At 33.5% G+C, this 14,607-nt stretch overlaps 1 protein-coding gene across 1 annotated transcript in view; it reads right to left on the bottom strand.

The window, feature by feature from the left end:
- The window catches only part of LOC136042172 (intraflagellar transport protein 172 homolog), a 222,669-nt gene that overhangs the window by 167,825 nt on the left and 40,237 nt on the right, over positions 1-14,607 (bottom strand). Inside the window, exons 11-13 of the mRNA XM_065727100.1 lie at positions 9,755-9,892; positions 3,294-3,525; positions 1,432-1,578 (exon numbers count right to left, since the gene is read on the bottom strand). Of these exons, the coding sequence (XP_065583172.1) occupies positions 1,432-1,578; positions 3,294-3,525; positions 9,755-9,892 (517 nt within the window). The remainder of the gene's footprint in view (positions 1-1,431; positions 1,579-3,293; positions 3,526-9,754; positions 9,893-14,607) is intronic.

Here is a 14,607-nt window from a genome sequence, read left to right as displayed (position 1 = left end):
TTAATCTGATTACTAAATTCTCTACAAGAAGACCAGTTGATGGTATACGTTTTGAACTTTTGTTGATTATTTGGTTTCCTTTGTCAATATTATGCTGCCACTCAGGCATTCTTTTGGACATTTGAAACATTATTGAAGAGCAACTAAACAAATTTCATAGTAAGTCAAATTTATTTATTTCAACGTTCAAATCGGTTCTGAAAAGTTGAAGTTTAGGGGAAAGTTGACAAAACAGAAGCCACAAAAACTTGAAAGTTTAAGAACCGAGGACAGTGAAAATCAAATCCGTTTATTTATTGGTCAAGTGAAAACTTACACGACCATACACATTTCAAACATTAGGAAAAATCAGGAATTCAATTTCCAATAAAAAGACTTCCAAATGCAATTATGCAGCTCATTTATTTTCTCAGCTCAGCGTGGCAACACAGACATTACGTGGTACTATTATAAGAAGTTCACAATTTTGAATCAAGAAAACAAATATTAGGAAATTGAAATTTTCCGGTATGAATATACATAAGATAGATTAGGGGAAAATGCTTTATTTTGACGTAGATGGCACTTAAAGCTTCGGAGCATTGCATTTCGACCTTAGTTATATTTGAGAAATAAAACTCCAGCGTAGAAAGTTAGCCCACATGATCCTTGAATATAACCTCGTCCATTCCATAGTCTTGATATCGACACTCATCTTACAAAGTAGGCACGAAAGATCAATAAATTGGACCGTTCACCCCCCTAAAATCCTTAATTCTTATAACTTTTCTTATAAAATTCACCTATTCAGACTTATCCTTCATATAATCAACCTATTTTGCGACTTTTTTAGAATTTGTGACCCTCCCTTCAGGAAAACTTTGACTCTGCACCAGAGACAACTATGTGAAGGGTACAGATTCATGAAAAGACTCAAAGAAATATAAAGTGCATGATACGTATATATAGGGAATCACTGGTACAGAATCATGTAACCGTCGTTTATAATTTTATTACGGGTCCTGGATCGCCTTACTTTTTTGTAATGAAAGTTAGACATCGTCACTGTAACAACAAGACAATAAATATATTGTCAATATATTGTCAAAATATATTGTCAAGACAATAAATTATATTTGTCAATATATTGTCAAAATATATTGTCAAGACAATAAATTATATTGTCGTCAAATATGAAGTAGGGATAATACATGAATATGTTTGGAAAGGAAGCTCACAATAGGTTAATGCGAAGTACAGCTGTATTAGAATTGTTTTAACTGAGAACACTTTTTTAAACAATTTTTTTCACACTTCAAATCTATATAAATTGTGCTACTGATTTGGAGCCCCTCCTAAAATCAGGGGGATATAGCCCCAGCCAGCCCCCTCTTCCCACACACACACAAAAGACCCCATTGAATTATGCGTGTGTACCTGAGTTTTACTTACCAAGGTCCCATCTTTTCATTTCTCGCAGCAGCTTAAAAGTCTTCTCTTTTTCACCCGCCTGATCCAAAATTGAAGCTGCTAATTCAATATCGTGTTTCATAAGTGCTTTTTTTGCTTTGGCGAATGGAGTATTGCTATCTTCAAAATCTAAATTTAGGAAGAAAAAGATGATAAGAAACAATAAATGAACAACAACCTCTGTCCTCAGAGGCTTAGGAAGAACAGGCGTTCAGAATTGAACTTCGGCGAAACTAATTTATAAGTGTTTGAACAGTTAGAAACCATAGTATTCAAAACTGTATTTACAAATATATCAGTACATTTTCAAACGTATTTATTCTGGGAAATTACAGTAAACAGACATATTAAAACAGACAAACCAGAAGAGGAAAATAGATAAGAAAATATAAATATAATTTTTAGTAAGGTTCTTATAATTAACTTTGTGATTTTGGTGGGTAGCAGTAAACAGCGCTTTTTTTTCTTATTTCAATCGTAGAAGAAAATTTGAGACCACCCTTCTCTAAGAAAACCCATTATGGATGCACCTTCATCATGAACGATTTTCCTTTTCAAATCCCTGTTACACAAAAGTTAAACTTTAATATAAAGATGATGCAGTGGTGAGAGGGGCTCCCTTGCTTAAATCTTCACTCTAACCAGCTCCCATACTTTTTGGATTCCGACTTTATTTCGAAAGCAGGACCTGCAAATTATTTCCTTGTACTAGATACTTGGGAGACTAAGAAAAGTATAAATATAAAAATGGCAGTAAAAAAACTGCCAAAAGAACAACTTGAGTAATTGTTCTTTCTACTCAAAAGGGGAAAAAAGGGAAAATAGATGATACACATCAAAAATTAATTATTGTTGGTGAAATCGTAATATGATTTTTATCAAGAATTTGACATTGTCGGTTGGAAAATTCTTCCCTGAGATTGGTTCAAAAGACCCCCATCCTCTCCTGGAAAATACGAAATTTGTGGTCTACTAAGGCACCTTGTTTGTATTTTCAATCCCCTATCCCTCTTCAACATAACCTGATGCCTCTTTTATCTAAGATTTGGCCGTGAATGGCTAAAAATACTTTTCTTCCGGTAGACAAACAGACATCATTTGACACACGAAAATAACATAAATGAAGACTTTTTTTGCTCAACTTTTTTCTTAAATAACATATTTTGGATGATTGATTTTATAATTCAATGTTCATGAATATTGTATGATTGAATAAAATTTGTGCATAAAATTTTGTTTTTGACCAGCATTTGAAGACTGAGATTTTGTTACAATTCATGTAGACTGTTTTGTTTTTTTTCTCAGAACTTTTTAACCACCAAAAAGATTATAATCGCCCTTATTTTGTACAAAATATTAACCGCTGCAAAGTAATGGCCGAGCCATACCACAGTCTCACTTGTTGATAAACAAAGAAAATTCATTAGTGATCTGTGCTCTTTGTTGATTTAAGCTTCACACTTCTACTGCAAAAGTTTATAATCGCCCTATATTTTTGCCAGATTTATCATTCAGATAAACAACTTACTTCCAAGCTTCCAGTTTTTGTGATTTCAAACAAATATGTTTGAATCTTTGCTCCGATTGGTCAGTCAAAAAGACTACGCATATCAAAATATCAAAATCAAGCAAATATTTGTCATATCAAAATCAAAACATAGCTCAACTCAATAAATTAGGTTGCTGTAGGTGGTGCTGTAGTTGATACTTGGTGCCGTTGTCGTGCGTAATCTGGATTTTATTCATGGGTGTAACTATATGCCAAAGCAAGGTATTCCCTAAAAATGCTCGCAATATTAAGCAAAAATTTTCTAATGTGTTATTTGTTTCTTCAATATACTCACCATCACGGAAAAATTCCAAATTTTCCCAAGTCCTGTTGTTGTCAAAGGCACTGATTCCATTATCTTTATCCCTTTTATCAAAATTAAATAATTCTGAACAAGAAAGTTTTGTCAGATTGTCAATAAGGCTCGATATATTTCCACTTCTGAGCTTCGTATGTAAAGACGTCTGTGAGGAGTTGTCTATATCCAATTCAACTGAATTTTCTACACCATCAGATATATAAATTGCCTGAAATGAGTTTCAAAGTATCAAGGACAGTGAAATCCGGTTGAATTTCTTAAGCGCAAACTTAAATAGAAGACCCCCATGTTCAGTTTTCTAATTTTCGGTAGTAGAGAGTGCCAAATGAAAATAGAAAAACAAACCAGCAACAAATGACAATAACCGCAACAATGAAACAGTAAGCACTCAACGAAATCGGTGAAAAACATCATAAAATTAGCTTTCAAAATATAGCACCCAAACAGCTCTAGAAGGTTTAGTTGTCTTTGAGTATAAGCAGACTGTTAATGTTTTAATATCTAAGAACTAAAAGTGTTATTAGATTTAATTAATTATTTTCTTGTGGTTTTATTTTCAAGGTTTAATGTGGCAACAGGGACAAAAGTGTGTTACTGCCATAAAAATTCTATAATTTGTAAATAGCCAAGAGGTTGGTCCACATGGCAAAAAAAAATGTATTTATTTTGATGCCCTCAATATTTCAAGGAAGGGAAAAAACTCCCCAAAAAATTGAAGCCAATTTAACGCAAAGGCTTCGTTTCCGAATACAGGAAATTTAAAAAAAAGTGAAAATTACAATAATATAAAAATACAAGACATTAATTTTCCTAAGATATGGTTCTAAATAGTTCCTCATATACTAAAGGAAAAAAGAAAACAAGAAAGATAAAAAATATAAATAGATAAATTGAAGATCAGTGTATAAAAAGTTGTGTGGCAGGAAGCTTCAGCAGCTTAACTTCAACCTACCCGAGCCTCCTGATGTTACTGCCAATAATCTAAATAAATGCCTCGCCTTCATTGTTCAGAATCTTCCATCATTGTCCGAAAAATTGCCAACAGGAGCCTTATCCCCTTCTTTTCCCACTGTTTCCCCGTCTGATATAGAAAAAAATTGAAAAACTAAGAAGAACAAGTGTTTGTCCTTTGGATATCCCGTTTCCTCTTATTAGTGCCTTCGGTGAAATCCTTTCTAATCCCTTGTCTCTCCTGTTTAACGAGATTACTGAATCTGGGTGTATTCCAAAAATTTGGAAACAGGGTTTCATAACCCCTTTGAAAAAGAAAAACGGAAAGCCTGATTTAGAAGGCATTCGTCTTATTACTTTTACTCCTATTTTCTCAAAAGCTTATGAAAGATTCCTTGCAGATTGGCCAGAGGAAAACATCCTATCTCTCACTTACTTGAGGCGATTCGGGAGCCTAAAATCCCCTTCTACTTCCCACTACCTCGTTTCTCTTATTGATCACATCGGGAAAATCCTCGAAAAGCCAAATTCCTGACTAAATTTAATTTCCATTGACCTTCAGAAAGTATTTGACCTTGTTAACCACAATATTTTAATTGAGAAACTTGTCAGCGATTTCAATATTGATCCCTTGCTGGTGAAATTAATTGCCTCCTTCTTAACAAATATATCGCAGGTTGTCAAATACCAGAATCATTACTCAAATCCTCTCCCTGTCCACAATGGCATACCCCAAGGTACTTTCCTAGGTTACCTTCTTTTTTCAGTCACGATCAACAGCATCGGGAAGGAATTTCCTAACCGATGGAGATTTGTTGATGACCTAACGGTTGTTGAAACTTGCCTCGGAAATTTAATAAGCGACCCTATGAGTATCCTCGATGAAATTGGAAATGAGGCCTTGGACTTAGACAAGACAGTAAACCCTTCGAAGTCCATGATAATGCCAATTTCTTTCCTCAAATCCTCGCTCCGTTTTTTTAATCCTGTCCCTCCTGAAACCCCGTTTAAAGTTCTTGGCGTCGCAATTTCTTCAAGTTTATAGGGATATCGACGTTAAAGACATCATCCATAGAGCTAATGTGTCTATCACCTTCCAAAAATGAGCCTTGCGAATAATTTTCACAGAAGGCAAAGTGTCATACTCTCTACTCCTAAAAAAATACTCCTAAAGAAACTCTTGAGCGAAGGAGAGTTCCGATGTGCCTCCGTTTTGCAAAAAATGCAATAACAAACCCTCAGACGGCAAGTATTTTCCCCAAAAGTCACTCCCCATCTAGATTATGGCCGCCTCGATCCGTTTCTGAGCCCATCCCTATTTTGTCCCCCATTCGCTGTGTTACTTCCAGATATGAAAAAAAATTATTTCCTTCACCACAGAAGAAATGAATCAAATATCTCACTAGTTTTTCTATTTTTTATTGGCTGATGGTGCTGCCCAGGTTGTTGCACTTATTTGCTTGTTCCCCACCTCTTTTTTCGTTTCCCTTTTTAATTTTAACATACTTTATATTTCGTTCTCTTTTTTGTGTTTGTTCACTTATTTTTGTCCCCCCCCCCCTTTTTAACCAGTTTTTATCCTTTTGGCTCTTTATTGACTTTATGCAGTTAAATAATTGACAGTTTTTTAATGTCCTTTTATATTGTGTTATTTTTTGTATTTATTTGCTTATTTTGTCCCCCTTCCCCTTTTTTAATGTCCCTTTTAATTCTTTTTCTGACTTGTAATTGTTTAAGTTTTGTTTGACCAGTTTTTATATTTTTAACTTTTTAATTGACTTATTACAGTTTAATTATTGACTCGTAAATGATTATTCATTACAGTTTTTCTTTTTTGTTGTTGTTTTTTGTGTTTTTGCCAGTTTTAGTGCAACCACATGAATTGTCGACTCCGAATTCCAAATTCAGCCCTTTATGGGCTTGTGATAAGAGATTTTTTTGAAATAAATATCTTATCTTATCTAAAATGTTAGGTGAAGTTAAAGGATATTTGTAATAGTTATAAAAACCTTGAAAAATAAATACATGAATACATAATATTTATATAGTGTTCAATCCGACAATTTCTTCCATAATTTTCATATGCTTACTCATTTTTTTATTTTGATTTTATTTTTATTTTTTTTTAATTTTTATTTTCTTCTAACCATACTCGCGCAATGAGTTTCTGCGAACACACTTGAATACTAATTACAATTTATATTACAACAAATTACCATTGAAAATATGAGTTACTATTTTAGTTACCAACAATAGTCAATTTCATCCCCGCTAATTTAGGCTGATCATTTAGATTGAAGAACAAACAGGTCAAACATGGAATTGGTAAATCTCAGAATGAATTCTGGTAGAACCAAAATAAGAGGGAGATAGTGAGGAAAAAAAAGAGAAAGGGCTAGTGAGAAATGTTAATAATACTGTTTACTGCTATTATTGCAATAGAAAAATGGGTCTTTTTAAACTGGAGACCTTCTGTGACAAGGGGACGTCCTCTCTGCGGTAGATGATATTTTTTTAGTGAAATCATTTTCTTAGAAATGTAATATTGCAAAATCACTATTTGGCTGCTATTTTAAAGTTAAAATTATTTTTTCAGTCAAATATTCTTTTAAAAGTAGAAGTAGAGTTGGTGGCATTTAAAAATTAACTTTATATATTTCTTAGAAAGCTTTTAAAGTGGACACCTGATGCTACTGGGAGGAGAGGAGATTATGTCTACTTTATTTATATAAAAATAAATATATTTGGAAATTTCTAAAGAGACTCCTAACTTGAATTATTAACTCATCTAGAACTTGACAGGTTCCAAAAAACTACAACAAACCACTTGATAATAACTAAAATAAATAAAACCCAGAAATTTGTTATAAAATAAGGCAGAAATGGTATCCACAGCCTACTATTATTGCTATAACCCCTGTTATTAAAGTAGAAATTAGAGTAGGTGGTATTTAAAGCTCAATTTTATATATTTCTTTGAAAACTTTCGAAATGTAATGTCACTGGAAGGAGAGAAGGTGAGGATTATTTCATTTATATAAAAAAGGTATCCAGAGATCCCTAGTAAGGGACTCCTAACAACGCCCCTTCTAGAAATTGACAGGGACAAAAAAAAAAACAGCCACATACCATTGGACAACCAGTAAAATAAATAACTGAGAACCATTATCAAACATGTTCAATTTCGAATCGAAAGAGCTCTTTTTGAAGTTTCTACGACAACTCATTCTATACGAGTTTCTTGGTCGAAACAAACCATAAGAAATATTAAATTTTGCCCACATCGCTCTTTACTTAGGCAGCGCTAGTGCACCAAAACGAGCAAAAATCGAATTGAGCAGTGCTGACAGCCCCCAATACCTTCTCAAGACCACATAATCTACATTTTACCTAAAACAAAACACATTTTAAATGTTTTCACTTTTTTGAGTTTAATACATAAAACAATTCTAGAGGCTTTAAGGGATATATATCAGTATATGTATTTTAAACTGACATTCCACCGGCATTTGTTTTTTTTTTTGTTTTTTCAGTACAGTAGAAATTATATTCTGGTCAAACAGTTCGTGGTAACGAACTGTAGTAAGGAGAGACCCGGCTCAATAGTAACCGAAACTCTAAAAAATGGAATTTTGATACCATTAGTTACATCAAAAGAATCTCATTTTAATGCTGATTTTAAATTTATAAGTTTCATCAAGATCAGTTATACCCATCAAAAGTTAAGAGCCTAAGAAAATTTCCCTCATTTTAGAAAATAGGAAGAGAGACCCCCTAAAAGTCATACACACTTAACAAAAATCACACCATCAGATTCAGCGTATCAGAGAACCTTATTGTAGAAGTTTCAAGCGCCTATCTACAAAAACGTGGAATTTCACATTTTTTGCAGAAAACAGATCACGGATGCGTGTTTATTTGTTTTTTGTTGTTGTTTTTTTCCCCCAGGGGTGATCGTATCGACTGAGTGGTCCTAGAATGTCGCGAAAGGGCTCATTCTAACGAAAATTAAAAGCTCTAGTGCCCTTTTTGAGTGACCAAAAAATCACCGGATCAAAATTCTGAGATAGCAATTTTATTCACCATAGTCGAAAAACCTAATAACTATGTCTTTAGGGACGACTTACTCCCCCGAAGTCCCCGTGGGAGGGGCTGCAAGTTACAAACTTTGAACTGTGTTTACATATAGTAATGGTTACTGGGAAGTGCAGAGACGTTTTCAGGGGATTTTTTGGTTTAGGGGGGAGAGTTGCGGGGGGGGTGGTTGTGTGGGAGGATATTTTCATGGAAGAACCTCTCATGGGGGAAGAGAATTTCAATGAAGGGGGCGCAGGATTTTCTAGCTTTATTTAAAAAAACAATGAAAAAATAAATTTGAAAAGTTTACTCTACTGAAAGTAAGGAGCAGCATTAAAACTTAAAACGTACAAAATTATTACGCATATAAGGGGTATACCTCCTCGTTATACCTCACTCTTTGCACTAAAGTATTTTTAGTAATTTCAACTATTTATTCTACAGCCTTTGCGATTCAGAAATCATTCTTAAGGAATTGGGATATTTAAGCTTTAGTGTAAAGAGCGAGGTATCGACGAGGGTTGAACCCCCTCATATACGCAATAAAAACATACGAATATAGAAGTTCGTTACGTAAGTTAATTCGTAAGCTACATATAATTTTTACCAGTGAAAACATTTGTAAAAAATTAAAAGTTCTAGTTGCCTTTTCAAGTAATCAAAAAATTGGAGGGGAACTAGGCCTCCTCCCTCACTCCATTTTTCTTAAAATCTTCGGATTAATTGCAATTAATTAATATGCAAATTTCATTTCAATTATTTATGTGCGGAGAGCCAAGATCAAAACATGCATTAATTCAAAAACGTCCAGAAACAATAAAAAAAACAAGTCTTTTTTAAATGAAAGTAAGGAGCAACATTAAAACTTAAAACGAACAGAAATTCCTCCGTATATGAAAGGGGCTTTTCCTCCTCAACGCCCCGCTCTTTACGCTAAAGTTTCTAACTGTTTTAAAAAGTAGAGTTAAGAGGAAGACTAAAACTTTAGCGTAAAGAGCGGGTCGTTGAGGAGGAAAAGCCCCTTTCATATACGGAGTAATTTCTGTTCGTTTTAAGTTTTAATGTTGCTCCTTACTTTCATTTAAAAAAACTTGCTTTTTTTATTTAATCTTGAGAAGGTATGGGGACTGTCAGCACTACTCATGATAATTTTTGCGCGTTTTGGGTTTGACTCGGTCATTTTTTGTAATGTCTGTTCATTTAGGGTTTCATTTATTTATTGATGGTGATATGTGGAAGGTTTAAGCATGGAAGATTATTTTACTGCATTTCAGCTAATTTTTGGTATAATGGAGCTCTTTATTAGTTTTGGAAAACTTTTCTTGTGGAAAAAGATTTTAAATTAATCTAGTAAAAAGAGTAATAAGACATGGCTATTTGTCTTGTAATCAAGTGGAAAATGATTGTACCTTAACTTTGTTGTTTTCATCTATGATTCTCTTAACTAATCCAGAAATAGGGAAGGATCTTAAAACATCACGACGCATAGGATCACTATATACTTTCAGTTCCTCTCCAACTTGAGCAAAAAGAGCAGCACCAAACCACTAAAAACATATATAAATCTAATTAAAAAACATAATAGAATAATCAAACTCGAGCTCAAAATATATTCCAAGTGACCAAAAATAAAAAAAAAACTTTTAATTGCTTATTCAGTTTATACTTGCAAAAATTAAAAAAGTTAAAAAATGAAAAAATAGTAAGAATTACAAAACATAAAATACAGTGTTTTACAAACAACAACAGAAATAAGCTTGGTTAAACTGACTGAGCTACACGATAAATCTGCTGACACAATATCTACTTTCTGCACTAAATATACACACTGTATGAAGGTGCCTTAGGCCGTTTAATATTTCAGCTTGATAAAATGATCCTGTTTCCCCAAATTGATATCCTCAAATTTAGCGACATTTTACAATGTTTTTATTATTTTATTTTTCAGGGTTATTTTGTTCATCATTAATATTTTCTTTTCCCAACGTTTTTGTAAATGGCTTATTAGCTAACACAATTATTATTATTGTAACCATAACTGTTCCCATGCATTTTTGGATACATTCGGCTGAATTTGCAGTTTGTTTAGGTGTTATATCTTTTATATTGCATATGATATATGTTATATGTTACGTTTGTGTTATAAGTATGTTATATATTGTATGCTATTGTGTGTTGTATATTAGATGTCTGAGCTTGTTTACAAGCTAAAATAAAAAGAAAGTTATCATTATCTAAGATCTTTGGATATTTTTCAAACTTATGGAATTTCTACCAATGAACCTTGGCATATTTTAAATTAAATATATATAATAAGTATTGTAATAAAATAATACGAGAATTGGTCACTAGCAAATCTTGAAACTAACATGCAGTAGAAAACAGGCAGCGTAGCTCTGACATATTAGAAACATTTTCTACAAAAGAACACGGTTAGTCTTCAACTTTGATGTCAAATAAGCATAATTTGTTCGGCGCATCTTTGGACACACTTAACGGCATTTTTTTTTTTAGATCTTGTGGATATTCAACTTTTTCTCTACTGTTTAAAGTAAAATCATATTATTTATTTAGCCTAATCTTGAAACTCACGAAAGAGAAAAGACAGCAAAATCCTGACCAACAAACCTGATGAAAAAAGGGACATGGTTTTTATTTAGTTTGTTTTTCTTTTTTATTTTATCCATATTTTTTTGTTGTTGGTTTTTTTCTTTTTACATTTTGTTGTATTTATCTTTCATTGCTTTTAGTATATATCTATATATCTATATATATAAAAATAAGTTGTCTGTGTGTGGATCTGTGGATGTATCAGGTGACGTCATGTTTGTTCGCATATGACGTCTGAATTATTTCACACTAATACAAAAGAAGAAAAAAACTAAAAAAGGTAAAAACTACAAAAAAAACTAAAAAGAAAAAAAACTAAAAAAAAAACTGAAAAAAGGTAAAAATCTAATAACTAAAAAAAAACTGAAAAAAATAAAAAAAGGCAGAAACTACAAAAAAAATAAAAACTAAAAAAAAAACTAAAAAAGCTAAAAAACTAAAAAAACTAAAAAAAACTAAAAAAAGGTAAAAAACTAAAAAAAACTAAAAACTAAAAAAGAAAAAAACTAAAAAAAAGGAAAAAACTGAAAAATAAAAGAGAAAAAGAAAACTAAAAAAATATGAATAAATATATATAAAAATAAGTTGTTTGTGGGTTATGTCTGTCTGTCTGTCTGTCGAGTGACGTCGTGTTTGTCCGCATATGACGTCTGAATTATTTCACACTAATACAAAAGAAGAAAAAAAACTAAAAAAGGTAAAAACTACAAAAAAACTAAAAAGAAAAAAAACTAAAAAAACTAAAAAACTAAAAAAAACTAAAAAAGGTAAAAAACTAAAAACTAAAAAAACTGAAAAAACTAAAAAAAGGCAAAAACTAAAAAAAAACTAAAAACTAATAAAAAAACTAAAAAAGCTAAAAAACTAAAAAAACTAAAAAAAGGTAAAAAACAAAAAAAACTAAAAACTAAAAAAGAAAAAACTAAAAAAAAGGAAAAAACTGAAAAATAAGAGAAAAAGAAAACTAAAAAAATATTAATAAATATAAAAAATATAAATATAAATATAATATAAATTAGCAATCAACAAAGCACCGAGACACAAATGACGACCGGGACACAGGGAGTATAAATGACGACCAGGACATAAGTAAAAAAAAAAAACTAAAAAAACTAAAAAAATGGTAAAAACTACAAAAAAACTAAAAACTAATAAAAAAACTAAAAAATCTAAAAATCTAAATAAACTAAAAAAGAAAAAAAAGAAAAAAGGAAAAAAATAAAGGAGAAAAACAAAACTAAAAAACGAATGTATATACAGACCGGGACACCGGGATACAAATGACGACCGGGACACAGGGAATATAAATGACGACCAGGACACAGGGACACAACTACAATGGGGACGCCGGGGGGCACAGGGGGATATAAATGACGACCGGGACACCGGGACACAAGGAATATAAATGACGCCCGGGACACTCAAAGAGAAATCACAGACTGGAACACCGGGACACAAATGACGACCGGGACACAGGGAATATAAATGACGACCGGGACACAGGGACATAACTACAAAGGGGACGCCGGGGTGCACAGGGGGATATATAAATGACGATGGCGACTCAGGGAATGGTCGATTAGCAATCACCATCAACAAAGCTCAAGGGCAATCATTAGAATCATGAGGTATAGATCTGAATACGGATTGTTTTCCCATGGACCATTATATGTTGCATGTTCAAGAGTCGGTAAACCTGACAATCTATTTATATGCACAGACAATGGGACAGCAAAGAATGTTGTATATTCGCAAGTTTTACGTAGTTAAACACTGTAGTTAAAGTTTTACGTAGTTAAATATATATATATATATATATATATATATATATATATATATATATATATATATATATATATATATATATATATATATATATATATATATATATATATATATATATATATATATATATATATCTATATTCACAGGTGGGACATAGGGACACAACTACAATGGCGCGTAACTAATATGGCGCGTAACGACTTACGCGCGCGGGGGGCTTGGGGGGGGGCGCGAAGCGCCCCCACCAACTAGGTGTTGGGGTGGCGCGAAGCGCCACCCCAACATCTAGTATATAAATAAGTTGTCTGTCTGTCTGTCTGTGGATCAGGTGACGTCATGTTTCTGTGTTGACTGACGTCATGAAATTAGTTGTCGTCATTTTTGCTATGACGGTGACGTCATTAATGGTATTTAAGACATGCGTTCACGGAAAAGTGTTTAATTGTAAAATGACTGAAGAACCTACAATGGCAACAGCCGAGGAAGCTGCTCAAAGAGTCTATGCCAAAAAACTTGCTGCTGATAGAGAAAGTAAGAAAAGAAAGCGTTCCGAGGAATCACAAGAACAGCAAGAAAACAGGCTTGCGGCTAAAGAACGCAAAACCGCGCAGTTAGATGAAAATCCACCTGGACAGCGAGAGTCAAAACATATCAAAACTGAAAATGATAGCGATGATGATTGGGTTTGGGATTTTGACTTGGATAAGGTCATCAATGCCTACCAGATTTAAGTTAAAAAAACAAAGGTTCGTCGATATGTACTTCATAGTGACGCTGAAAAATAAAGAAGAAAAAGAAAAATGAAAAAAGAAAAAAGGTAAAAAACCAAAAAAAAACTAAAAAGAAAAAACACTCAAAGAGAAATTACAGACCGGGACACAAATGACGACCGAGACAGAGGGAATATAAGTGACGACCGGGAACCTCAAAGAGAAATTACAGACTGGGACACCTGGACACAAATCACGACCGGGACACAGGGAATATAAATGACGACCGGGACACAGGGACACAACTACAACGGGGACGCCGGGGGCACAGGCGGGATATATAAATGACGACCGGGACACAGGGATTGTTCGAATAGAAATTACAGACCGGGACACCGGGACACAAATGACGACCGGGACACCGGGACACAGGGAATATAAATGACGACCGGGACACTCAAAGAGAAATTACAAACTGGGACACCGGGACACAAATGATGACCGGGACACAGGGAATATAAATGACGACCGGGACACAGGGACACATCATTAGAATAATGAGGTATAGATCTGAATACGGATTGTTTTTCCCATGGACAATTATATGTTGCATGTTCAAGAGTCAGTAAACCTGACAATCTATTTATATGCACAGACAATGGTACAGCGAAGAATGTTGTATATTCGCATGTTTTACGTAGTTAAAAACATATATTTATATCTATCTCTATTCACAGGTGGGACACAGGGATACAACTACAATGGCGCGTAACTAATATGGCGCGTAACGACTTACGCGCGCGGGGGGCTTGGGGGGGGGGGCGCGAAGCGCCCCACCAACTAGGTGTTGGGGTGGCGCGAAGCGCCACCCCAACAGCTAGTATATATATATATATATATATATATATATATATATATATATATATATATATATATATATATATATATATATATATATATAATATATATATATATATATATATATATATACTAGCTGTTGGGGTGGCGCTTCGCGCCACCCCAACACCTAGTTGGTGGGGGCGCTTCACGCCCCCCCAAGCCCCCCCGCGCGCGTAAGTCGTTACGCGCCATATTAGTTACGCACCATTGTAGTTGTGTCCCTATGTCCCACCTGTGAATATAGATAGATATATATA

The sequence above is a fragment of the Artemia franciscana genome, unplaced genomic scaffold (genome assembly GCF_032884065.1).
Source record: "Artemia franciscana unplaced genomic scaffold, ASM3288406v1 PGA_scaffold_74, whole genome shotgun sequence".
NCBI lineage: Eukaryota > Metazoa > Arthropoda > Branchiopoda > Anostraca > Artemiidae > Artemia > Artemia franciscana.
Note: the sequence above shows the minus strand (reverse complement) of the source record. Positions and strands in the feature narration are given on the sequence as shown.